Genomic DNA, 13,419 nt, shown 5'->3' with positions numbered 1-13,419 from the left:
GTTTAAAAATCAGCTCTATTACACACACATTTTTTTTGTAACATTTTACGTTCATAAATATTATTTTCCTTAGTTTCTGTATAGGTTTTTCTTTTCATTTTTTTTTTGCAACAAATTACAATTATTTATTTAAATATACAACACGTCTTGACCTCGGTATTTTTTCTTCTCTCTAATTTTATTTATTTTTTTATTATAAAGATATTGCAAGATATTTTTATCCAAATCAAAAACGTTTTTTTTTTTCATTTTCGCTTCGGAATCAATGAATATGGAAATGATAAGTCAAAGTTTATTGTCGGTTTTCTAAAAAAGATTCTTTAAATTAACTTTTTATTTTTTCATTTAATTTTTTATCTTTTGGAAAATTAAGAGGTCAAAATGGCGTCACCATAATATTACATACGACAGTAAATGTTACATCATAATTTCTTTTATTTATTTCTCTTTTTTTTGTTACTTTTCATTTTTCATCAATATTTATATAGGAACTTTTGGCCAAGCAGGCATTTCAATATTTTGTTTTTTTTTTTTATTACAATTTGTTTTATCATTCAAAGGCACCCGAACCAATTCTAATTAAAAATTTGTTTGTGTGTAAAGGAAGTGTTTTTGTTTAGCTTGTCATAGTGTAGAGTTTGGTGAATTATAGTAGTAGTACAAATAGAGGAACTTAGTCGATTTTGTCAAGAGTTTATTTGCTCTAATAATTTTTGAATTTTTTTTTAAATTTTATTTTGTTTCTGTGCTGTTTACATAAATTAATTCTAGAAACAGTGAAAAGAGAGATTTTCCTTTTTATCTAATCTGACATAACACTCATTTTTGTTCTTTATAAAATACATTTTGGGTACAATTTGGGATCAAAATCTACATTGTGGAATACAGTCAGACAGTAAATTTTCGACAGATTGTCAAAAATGTCAAACGAAAACTATTTATATTTCTAATGGTAAGCTCGCACTTGAGTTTCTACTTTGGAGACATGGGAAAAGCGGGGAAATTATATCTACGACATTGATATCCAAAGAAAAGAAATATTTTCGTAAAACTTATTGAAAAGACTGCTGTTCGTTTTGTCATTTTAGTATCAAAATGGAGCTCTTTTCGTCACTGGGGCTGAAAAAACATCATTTCCAAACTATTAAACCAAAGAAAAACTCTTTTCCTTTCGACACTAATTCTATAATAAGATCTAATTTTTGCGTCGATAATTCTCTTTTGGCTCGTATTTCAAATTTTAGTGCGAAAAACAGCTCCATTTTGTTGGTGATATTGGAAAAACTATTTTTGTGATTTACAGTCATTTGTATACCTGAGATATCCCCTTTCTTGTTTTTTTTTTATTTGGTGGCTAAATCGAATGTCCTTTAGTAGAGACTCTCTGTCAATCACAATTTAATCTTCAAAGCTCGCACAAAATTAAATTTTGTAAAAAAAAATATTATTTCAACGACAAAACTATACCAACGGACTAAATAAAAAAAAGTTTTTTTTTGTTCGCTTCAATTTAAATCACAAGTCAATTAACAATAAAGTTGTCCATTTTGTTTAATTCAGTTATTAAGTACAGCATTTCTACTACTTCACTTCACTTCCATTCCTTTCTCCATAAAAATCATTCTTTTTTGTTGTTTACTTCCTCGTTTGCAGTTAAACGATCATGAACGGAAACGCGGCAATCCAATTTGTTTTTAACAAATAAATTAATGAAAAATAAGAAAGAAAAGCGTCAGAGTTTGGTTAAAAAAATGATTTTTTTAATTTAATTTTAATCACTCGAGAAAACGATTTCAGTTTTGTTTTAATTTTTAATTTTTATTGATTCACTTTTTCACTTTAAAAAGTTTAAAACTTAAAATTTATACAAAAAAAAACTTAAAAACAAAAATTTTCTTTAATAACTTTTTTAACGATTTCCATTTTTAAATTTAAAAGTTTTTATTCTTCGCATTTTTTCCTACTCGCATTCTAATGTATTAATTGTAAAGTCTAACTCACAACTTTTTGTTTTTATTTCCATTTTTATCTTGCGTTCTTCCTTTTACACTTTGAAATCATAAAAATTAACTTATTTGCTAAACATAAATTTCTCTCTCTCTCTCTTCCTTCTTCAATCTCTCCTTATACCATTCATATCATTTTTGTTTAGTGATTAATATTGGTAAATAATTAATTAACAACTACGCATTTCTTGTTTTGCCATAATAACATTTAACACATTGCATTTTCCTGTACATTTAATTTAGATTTAAATTTAAATTTAGTTTTCCTTAAAAGTTACGTTTTCATTTACGATTACGAGTATCAATATTTTACTACCCTTTTTTTCTTGAATAATTTCAATTTTTTTTTACTTTTTTTATTATTTCTTTGTGTTCACTAAACATAACTGGTAAAATAACGTTTGGTTGGTGTATCTTTCTGTTTTCTATTTATTTACACAAAAAAATTCAATCGAATAGACCAAGACTCAGCGTTCAAATCAGTATCTCATGTAAGACCACTGTTTGCAGCCGTTGCGATATAATTACACTGCCTAAGGCACAAGGAGGATTTATTCTGGACCGAAGATAAGCATAAAACATCCTTTTGCACTCGAAACAGAGAATCATTTGGTAAGAAATTCCACAAAGTCGTTGAAAATTCTCAAGAAAATCTAGAAATTTTAAGAAAATTCTAGAAAATCAAAGGAAAATTATGAAAATCAAAGCAAAATTCTCAAACGTCGAGTCGAAGGTCTCGAAATTTCTTTCAAATTGACAAAATAATCCTCTAGATTTTGAGAAAATTCTAAGAAAATCGTTTGAGAATTTTCTTTTAGAAAATACTTTTGCATTAAAAGTACACGATTATCTGCCGGCCTTTCGTTCTGGACCATCTTTTTAATGGACCATGGAAGTGGAAAATATTTTCATCCTTAGATAGTGTAGTAGTATGCCCCAGCTCCAACTCGTGATCTTTTAAATACACTGATAGTCACGCAGGCTCTTAGTCTAATTGGAAAACATTTTTTTTTCTCTATTTTCATACGAGGAAGCTTGTTTTCATGCAACATTTTTCATTACAAACAATTTTTCACATTTTGTTTGTGTTTTAAACTTTATTTTTTGGAAGAGTTGTGCATTTTTAGAGATTTCATTTCACTTAAATAAATGTTTCATCAACACTTTGCTTTATGTTCTAAGTATTTTTTGTATGTTTTCTTTAATGAGGTAGGTAATTTTCATATTCTTTTTTATTTGCTTTTGTTTTTCTTTCTTTTTTAACTTTATTTTATATAAATAAATATAAAAAAAATTTGACGGAAATATTGGTTGTCTGTTTAATTATTAAAAATTATTGATAAAATATATTAAAAACATTTTCTCTATGGAACGATTGTTTATACAACAAACAAATAGGTAAATATTATAAAACAAATTAAAAAGTAAAATTATGGACTCGCTATTGACTGAGAAAAAAATACCCGATCTGTTTCAATGTTAATGGTTCTGTGCAAACTATTATATTTATCAATAAAAAATAAAACTTTCAAATTAAAAGTGACGCTTGTGTAAATATATATATTTTTCATTATGTTATGTCGACGCTAAAAAAATAATTACAAAATGAAAAAAAAAATCATCGCTTAAATCAACAAAAACTAAAACAATCAACAATGTTCCAGGGAAATTAAAGGCAAAGTATAAAATCAATCGAACAAGTATTTCATTTTCGTTTAAGATTTTTTTATTTTTTTTTTAAATTTTAATTTTTTAATTTAACCTTCCAATGAGATCTCTATTGTACGATTTATTGTGAATTGAAATTTTGTTTTCCTAATTCCTTTATTTTGTTTTATTTTGCTTAAAAATTTGTACCGTTAAATTGTTGTTTTTATATTAAAAAAGTTGTGACTCACGGTCACTAAACGTTTTCACCATTTTTTTTTGTCAATATGTTTCGGCTTGTGATTGCTTCTATGTTTTATTTATTTGAATTTATCTACCCGTTTCGAATTTCTCCGATAAAATTATTTTTCTTTGTTTTTCTTTTAAATTCCTATTCTTCAACTTCATTTTTAACTTTAGATAAAATATGCAAAATTTCTTGTGTTTGTTTCATTTCTATTTAGTTTTTTTTTATTTATTTAATCTAGTCACAACAATCAACGTGCACCCTGAGAAAGTGTGTGTATTATTGAATTTTATTACAGTTATTGATTTATCGTGTGCTTTTTTTCACTTTTTCACTTTAGTTTTTCTTTTATTTTTATTTTTTTTTAATTCGAATGTATAAAAGGATTGTACTTAGGTTCCCCCCGTCTCCACCGTATTTTATTTTTTATTATTTATTTTGATGAGATGATGTGTTTTAATTGAACTAATTAAAATTTTGTTGAGATGATGATTGATCAACGGATTGTTTCTGATAGTTAATGTGTACCAAGTGAATGGGATTTTACATTATTTCAGCATCGTCGCGCAAAGAAAGAATCGAGTACAATACGCAATTTAATTCATGACCTATTTTCTAAAAATTTCTAACGCTTTCTGCGCAATTTTTTTTTTTTGAAAAATGTATAAATTCTCGAAATGAAAAAAAAAAACGTTTTCCAGATAATGGACTCAACTTGAGAAAATCCTCAAGAAATTGATGCCTTAAATTTCTTCAAATTCCTTTCACATTTGCCCTTAATTCCTATGGCAATTTAATTGAGGTAAATCATTTAAAATTGTCATGACCCTGCACAGTGCGGAATTATCGATTTCAGGTCTCTGTGATATTGAAAGTCGTGAATTTAGTGAGAAAACTTTGAATTTTGTCTAGAAAATAGCTAATTTACAGCGCTTGTTATCTTTTGTCTCACGGCCCTTGACAGCTCCGACTCCATTTACTGCTCGAGCTCCCTTGACTGCTGGAGCTCCCTTGACTGCTCGAGCTCCCTTGACTGCTCGAGCTCCCTTGACTGCTCGAGCTCCCTTAACTGCTCAAGCTCCCTTAACTGCTCAAGCTCCCTTAACTTCTATAACACCTTTTACTGCTCCAGCACCCTAAGTTGCTTCAACGCCCTTAACTAATCCGTAGTTCGAACGATATAAAATTTCTCTCTGTCTCTGCATTTCCCGTTTTAATTGAGGAAAATTCGATCAATCGCTTGGCTTATCCTTTAAAGAAACATAACATCTAGAATTGTCAGAGAAGACCCAGAACTAAGATTGTGTTCATTCAAGCTTCTCCCTCTATCTGAATCCGTTGATCATTTTAAACGAATAAAGACATCACATGGATTTTGAACACTGAAACAAAAGTCAAAACTAACAGAACGAAATGATAAATGAACAAACTTACTTACAGTAATTTAAATATTTATTTAATGTAGATGCACACCGGCTGAGTAAAATAAAATGCGAGATTCATATAGTAAATTATGGATGAGGTATTTGAGAACACGTCTTTAAAATTAACAAAAAAAAATATTTTTTTTAAATTTACGACATTGAGGTAGAAAAATTAATTGATTAAAATGTAATTCATTAAAATTAAAACTGACCAATTGAATAGAAGGTGTAAATAATATGCCACGACCTCTATATGATTCTTTTCATACGCGGATGGTTCAAATGAAATCAACTTGCCATTTTCGTGGATTTTTTTCCTTTCTTCTTCTTCATTTTCTTTGTACGATGAGTATATATGTCTCCATTTCATTAAAATAAATTTCTCATGGCACACATCATAACCGTTTTTTGCTTCTATTAATTGTTATGACGGCTTTTTTATGGCAAAAAATAAATTGTTTTACTGAAAAATGGTTTTCAGTCTTTCGATAAACGAAAGTTCTCCCTTCTTCACTCACTTTTTTGTTGTTTAAAACTTGTTTGTTTAATCTTATCAATTTTTGTAATTTGGTTCAACGAAAAACTTTAAAAATATTTTCTCTTTTTTTTTTTAAAAATGTTTTTTTGTTCTTTCATTTTTGTTATAAAAATCGTATAATTGCGTATACAATTTGTCGAGATATTTTGTCTAATTCATTTTTTTTATTAATTTTTTTGTTTGCTTTTTTTGTTAGTATAATTGGTATACAGCTTAAGGCTTTCAAGTTAATATTTTGTTTTCTTCTTCTACAAAATTGTCTGGTTCTTTGTCAGAATTCAGATCTACCATTTATTTAGTTATAATCTGCAATGTCCACATTGCTATCCTGCAACAATTTCCATGCATTTTTACCAGTCCATTATGCTCCCGGTTACTATCTAAATTTATTTTATTCAAACTTAAAACACTCAACGTTAAAACGTTTCCATCATACCGATGATTTCTAATATAAAAGCTTTCCATCTTTCTGACTCCATTCAGAACACCATCCCAACCGGTTCAAATTCACAATTTGAATCCAATTATGTATTCTGTTCCCCGTCATCGTCCGAATAGTTATCCTCTTCACCGGACGAATTGTCACGGTCGTTCATGTTATTATGCTGCTGCTGTTGCTGTTGATTGTCATAGCCCAAATCCATCGGTTCGGTATCACGGCGAATGTCAGCCCGGTCGTGTGTATTATGGCTGATCGATGTTGGCACTTTCGGATTGGCTGGTTCGATGGTCACGCTGCCGGTTGATTGAATGCGCGACAGGTCTGTGCTGTTGTGATGCTGGCTGTTCACTTTCGACAGATCGAGATGCGGTGGAAGAAGGCTGGAAGGAAGTTTGTCTAAATTGTGACCCATGGCGTTCAGTTGGGCAATTTTGGCTGCATGAAATGCTGCGGCAGCATGTTCCTGAGTCATTCCCATTCCTGTGGAGCAAAATCAAAAAAAAAAAGTTTCGATCAAAAAACCTGTTGTTGCACAGAATGGGCATGTTCCACTCACCAAATGAGTTCTCGGTTATGAACTGTAAATACGTGTCCAATAGTGACGAACCAGTCGCAGCAGTTGGAGGTAATGACGCACCATGTGATTCTTTACTGTCGATACTTTTCGGCGTCACAGCCCCATGTCTAACACGCGTTATCGTCGTATTCGGATGGCTGAATCCGATCATTGAGTCATGATAGCGTCCACTCATATTGTTATTGTTATGTCCACTGCCCATTGTCAAATCTTCCGGATCGTCCATATCATCGTTCATATTGCTTTCATCGCCGGTACCTCTAAATTCCAGCTTAATATCACTTCGTCTCGTACCGCTGGTTGGTGACGCTCGAGCCCGTAGTTCGGCTGGCGATATTTTGACGCCGGCTTTGGCCAACAGTCTTGAAGCGAGATCTGGATCGAATGGGCTCGGCATCGGCAGCACTGGAAGATCTTTTGTGGAAATACCGCGATGTTGACGAGACATGTGCGAGTGAAGTGAATTTCGTGATTTGGCAACGGTTCCGCATAAAACGCATCGATAACCCGGGCAAACGGTATGCTTGTCTTCTAAATGTGTTCGCAATGTGTGGGCTGACCGGTAGATTTTTCCGCATTTTGGACATGGTCGTGGATCGGTGGCTCGAACTCGCATTTCCAGTTGACGACGTGATACTTTAAAAGAGAAAGAAAATTTTGGGTCAAACATTTGATAGCTGGCAGGTTTTCGGTTTTTTACTATAAATTAGTCTGGCAAGACGAGAAAATTAGTAAAAGAAAAATTTTGGTTTTGGTTTTGTTTTCTCTTTCTTTTTATATATTTTTATAATGCGAAACTAAATACATCGGTATGGCTAATACATTGGTAAGAAAGCGTTTTTTTTTAAATATTAAATATCGAAACAATAAAATTGTTCATACAACTCAGCATAACTTATTTTGCGAAATTCTACCATAGTTTCCTCTTCTAACGGGAGACATCTTTTTCATCAAACCAACATTTCGGACGAGATACTCTTTGAGTAAGGACCTGAATCTCATCTAGAATTTTGACTTAATTTTTCAACGTGAGCCACGAAAATAGAAACCAAAGATCCTTACGGATCATCCATAAATGACGCCGACTTTTTTCAGTGCTGCCAGCAATTTTAATTCATCATTAACTCGATAAATGTGTGTTTTCGTCAGTCGAATGCGTGTTGCACCCCCTAAATATACCCCCTTATTTTTTTAGAACAACAATTGACTCAAGAAAACGTATATTTATCGAGTTATTAATGAATGAAAGATGCTGGCAGCACTGAAAAAAATGGAACTGTCATTTATGGATGATCCCCTAAAAACAAACTGTTATCCAATTTTTTAAATAAAATAAATATTGCGAATGCATCGACACCAATCACTATTTTTGAGAAAACATTTTCCCAAAAATTTTCAAACTTTCCCATGTCTCAATTTTTCACAAAAACTGTTTTTGTGAAAATTCGGAAACACTTGGGAGAATGTAGGATAATATGGGTTCATGGCCGACACTCAAAAAAGAGAAAGAAGAAAGAAGTTTTCTAAATAAAACGGTAAATTCAGGGAGTTGACAAGCCTAAAGGATTTTAGGAAATTTGAAGAAACTTATTGAATTGATTTATTGCTTCACCTTATGCTGATGGAACGTCAGTCATTAAAAATTGTGTTATCAAGACAAGAATTTGCTTCATCCGCAGCTGATTCACTCACAGTGTGAGTCTCACACAAACAAAACTGCTCAACGCCTTTAATTGTTAAAGCAATAGCGACGTAATATGTCAAAGACTACGATGACTAAAATAAGCGATTAGCTCTGGTTACTATTTCTTCGTTTGTTTAATCTATAAAGTCAACGCACTTCAAGTAACGGAGATCATAGTCGAAAGTGTGACACACTGTCAAGCTTCAGTACACTATTTAGAGTACCACTCATGCTTGAAGTGCGTTGATAAAGTATATTTTGTGACGACACACTTGCTGTTTTAGATGAGCACTGAAAAGTTTTCACGTTTATTTTATGGCATTAAATGAGTTTTCACGGAATTTTAAGGGGCAGGACCCTTGAAACTGTCGCTTATTATTGAAATTAGATGTTATGACTGCTGGTTATGGACTATCTAACTCCACACTACTAAATGAAGTAGTAGACCTGTTGCTGCGGTCTTGTTTGAATCGCTGACTGACAAATTCATAAAGTGAAAGTAATAGAATTGAAAATTAGAATAAGAAACTAAAGAATTTCGCTGAAAGAATACTATTCTGCTCTGTTTTTCCTAAACTAAAATTTTAATTCTTAAATATCACAAAAGAAACAAATAATTTTTTTTTGTTTTAAATTTACTTTTTGATTGAATTTGTTTTTTTTTTTTGGAAAAAATTAATACTTTTCCTATGCTGGTGCATGTAATAAGGCTATTACATGTATAGGCAATAGCCTTTACATCACTCGCATAGGAAAACGTTATACTACACACGGGAAATAAAGTGATATCTCGTATCACGATGAGTAAATGTACCTCGGGCTAAAGCCCTCGGTTACTTTTACTCATCTGGATACGAGATATCACTTTACTTCCCTTGCATAGTAATGTACTATTTTTGTTCTTGGTAATTGCAAAGCAAAATGAAATCAGTACATACCATTTTCGTTCTTGTTTTTTTTTCTTTTTTGGATTTAGTAATGTGTGGCTGTTAATAATTAGCATCTCATGTTTTTATTCATAAATATTAATAGGAACCTGATTTACGCCTAAATCATTTTTTTTAAATTTTATATCATTTTCGAACACTATGCAAAGTATACTAAAAAAATTTTTGGTATTCATTTCTTTCTCGTGATTTGTTGTTTTTTTTTTGTTTTTAGCCAAATATACTTGCTTACGATTAATTTTTTAGTTATTTTCATATAATTTTTTATTCTTCTTTTTCTTTACACTTTAATAGGATTTTTCATATGTTCAATCTTAAGTTCATATAATAATTTGTTATCAGTTAATATATCTTTTATAGCAAAAGTATTTTCTATACAAAACTAGTTTTTCTTTTCTTTCTCTTTACTTTTTTAAATTTAATTTTCTTTTTTTTCACCAAATTTTATTGTATTTGTTCGTTCTAATCATGCAAATAGCATTTTGATAAATTAAACTGCAATAAAAACGATTTTCCTTTAATACTGTTTTACTCTTCCGCAAAATAAAGGCTAGTACACAGTTCCACTCGAAACAAAAACTGAATGCACGCCGTTTCAAAAGTGGATTTTTAAAATACTTCTGAAATCAGGCAGTGACTAACATTCTAAAACCAGCAAATCTACGAAATTTTAGTTTTTAGATGATTTTGACATTTAAAACGTCAAAGCACATAATTTTATTAGGACTGTCCTTGTCGCAAGCACTCGTGTATGAGTGGAAAAACCAATGACATTTGAGATTTTTAAGACTGAGAACTTGTCAAAATCATTGAAAAACCATTGTAAAAAGCTTTCAAAAAGTGTGACGCACAAACTTTAACTTCTCTTGAAATGCAATCATTACATTGATTCTACGGTTTCAGTAGATTTTCAACAGTGGCGAATAATTTAAGATGTGTATCGTTTTGACACAACTAAAGGTGACCTAACATTCAAAAATATCTCTCAATTTTTAAATACATCTGTCAAGTAAACGGAGAGATTTTTTGGAGTGCCCTGATTTCACCAGTCGGTCCATATCAAACACACACTCCAGTGCCGAATTGGCTGCTGGGAATTCGGGCGATTCACGAAAAGCCTTTCGCATTTTTTTGAAATTTAAGGGCCTTTTCCCTATTTCCCTGAAGGGCCTTTTGGTAGCCAGTGCGGCACTGACAAACTTATTAGCAAACAATCAAAGTACAATCTAAATAGTGCCTTTGCTACCAAGGTTGATACTGTTTGGAAGGTAGCGTCAATTTAGACACGTTGGTGCCACCTGCCTTTCATACAAAAATTTCCACTCATCATTGTCTTGACATTACCTCCCCAACAGTCTGTAACACTGATGTGTTTGGGGACCAGCCCGTGAAATCACAAAAAATGAAAAGACTTTAAACAACATCCACAGCGATGTGTTTCCGGTAGGGAATATCAGTAGTTTCTCTCAAACTGTGTACTGTCAACTTATTCGAAAATAACATTTTAAATAAAGTTTCAAGGAAGCATTCAATTAAAGTTGGAAAATGTTACCTTTTCTCCACCAGGGATTACCAATAGTTTTGATTGAAGTTAGCAATAAGTTTGGAAATTTAATGTCGACTAGTTTTAGTCGAATAATTAGTAGACTAGATTTTAACAACCAATTCAGAGTGGTGGAATGCAGAAATTCAAGTTTATGATCAAGGGTTCGAAATTATCGAGTCCAGAAATACGTTTGCTTAACAGCTGATCTTGAAATTAGAAATTGAAAATTCGTTGCGCCTATTTCTTCTCTCGCTGAAGTGGACGTAAAAGAAAAGATGGAAAAAAATGCGAACAAAATTCGCTCACCGAAAAGCTATCTAACGAATAGGCCACTTCATTTGAAATCTGGCAGTCCAGTAAATGGACCGCCAGACGAGCGCATAGCTTTCATTTTCGCCCACTGTAATGTGTGCTTAATGCGCATATGATTTCGAACCGAATTCGGATGCGCAAACCGTCGACCACATTGTAAAACCGGACAAACAGGACTATCCCGTGGATAATGCCGGTCTAAGTGTTGTCGAAATACTCGAGGCTCTAACGGTACGTCACACAACGGGCACGGAAGTAAATAACCACCGGTCGCTGATGCTTTCATATCAGAAAGTTCAGCCAGTGTTGAGGCGGCCATCGATCTGGCTAATAATAGGTTTGCTTGAGCGAGTTGTTGTTGTTGCTGCTGTTGATGGTGTTGCTGTTGTTGCTGGTGTTGTTGTTGTTGTTGCTGATGTTGCATTAACAAACCGTTACCAGGACCGGATTCTAGGGCGACCGATGTACCAGATGAATAGGATCCACTGGATGACGGGGAGTATTCGATTTCCTTTTTAATGCCGGCACAGGATTGTTGAACATCTGCATAGGATTTGCAGATCGTTAGTTGATTGTGTGTGATCGCCCAATTGTCCGACCCTGATCTGACTTAGCATCAACATCAACTACAACCGAACTGATATATTTATGGATTTTGTAATTTTGAAATAAATTTTGAATTGAATTTTGCTGGAAAAACCGATTTTTCTAAAATAATTTTTTTTCTGTTTTTTTTCTGTTTTTGATTCATATTTTGATTTTGATTCTTAAATTTATTAAATTTACAAATTTTGTTTTGCTTCTTGCTTCATTGTTTTTTTTTTCTCTTTGTATTTATGTACAATTTAACCTATTTTGGTTTTGCATTAAATTTATGAATTAGTAATTGTTAATTTATCAGTTCCAAAAATGTAATTAATTCAAAAGTTTACAAGTTAAATGCATCTTTTAGATCACGGTCGTATCAAAATTTATTTTCATTTTTATGGTTTGGTTTGTTTTGTAAAAGTTATAAATACAGCAACGGAACTATAACTTCCAGCTTTACTTGTCCGTCGATCCAAATTCATTTTATTCCGTCTACGTCATCATGAGCAATGAAGGTACGTACGCATATGGACAGTAACTGGCCATTTAGAAAGCGAAGTATGGGAGACGTATAGTGCCAAAATTGACAGAATTCTTTTGTTCTAATGTCAATTTTGACACTATACGTCACCCATACGTCGCACTCTAAATAGCCAGTAACACGTCGATGGAGCATGTGTCGTGATTCGAATGAATTGAATTGAAATCGGTGGAAGTTATAATTCGTTGGCTGTTAAATTAAAAAGTAAAAAATTTGAATAAAAAATATTTAAACAAAACTAATGTCGCGTCGGTGACTCTTTTTAAATATTTTTTATTTCATTCATACATTGCTGGCAACAACTAAAATAATAATTTATGGCCAAGTGTGAAAGATAACATGAAGGAATTTTTCATCGCTAAATTGTTAACTGTTAGATAGATTCATTATGCCGTGAATGATTCAAATAACTGGCATTGCTTCCACTACCGCGCTGATGGATGCCATGCGCTTGTAATTGATGATTGATCAAATAGTGCTTTGTTTTCAATTTCTTCGAACAAGTGGGACATGTATGCCACAGGGATTTGTCAACCGACACATGTACATTACGTACATGCTGGCGCAAGTTACTATAATTCGAATAGATTTTACCACAATGTGAACATTTCGGACCGAAACCACCAGAACTACCATTTGTATTACTACTACCACCACCACCACCTCCACCACTATACGAAGATGTATCGAAATGTTGCTTGAATGTTGAAGTTGACGATGTATTTTGCAAATGGGCGCCTAGCATTTGTATCATGTCGTACGATGAGTGTGAAAATTTCGTCTCAGCCGCCCCTGCAATGAAACAGAGGCGGCTAAGAATCAATTTTGCCCCCATTTTTTTTGTTTGTGTGTTATATAAGAAAAACATTCAACATGCAGTTTGCAAATAATTTCAAGTGTGAACATAGGATATACAAGCA

The 13,419-nt window shown here is 32.3% G+C and overlaps 1 protein-coding gene across 3 annotated transcripts in view; it reads right to left on the bottom strand.

Moving 5' to 3' along the window:
- Positions 1-3,748: 3,748 nt before the first annotated feature.
- The window catches only part of LOC119084564 (protein abrupt), a 72,663-nt gene continuing 62,992 nt past the window's right edge, over positions 3,749-13,419 (bottom strand). For all 3 annotated transcript variants that reach the window (XM_037194578.1, XM_037194579.1, XM_037194580.1), the window contains 2 exons: positions 6,861-7,517; positions 3,749-6,784 (listed from right to left, as the gene is read on the bottom strand). In XM_037194578.1, the coding sequence (XP_037050473.1) occupies positions 6,387-6,784; positions 6,861-7,517 (1,055 nt within the window). In that variant the 3' untranslated portion in view covers positions 3,749-6,386. The remainder of the gene's footprint in view (positions 6,785-6,860; positions 7,518-13,419) is intronic.

Source organism: Bradysia coprophila, unplaced genomic scaffold, assembly GCF_014529535.1.
Source record: "Bradysia coprophila strain Holo2 unplaced genomic scaffold, BU_Bcop_v1 contig_87, whole genome shotgun sequence".
NCBI lineage: Eukaryota > Metazoa > Arthropoda > Insecta > Diptera > Sciaridae > Bradysia > Bradysia coprophila.
The sequence above is the reverse complement of the archived record's forward strand: the minus strand, read 5'-3'. Positions and strand labels throughout refer to the sequence as shown.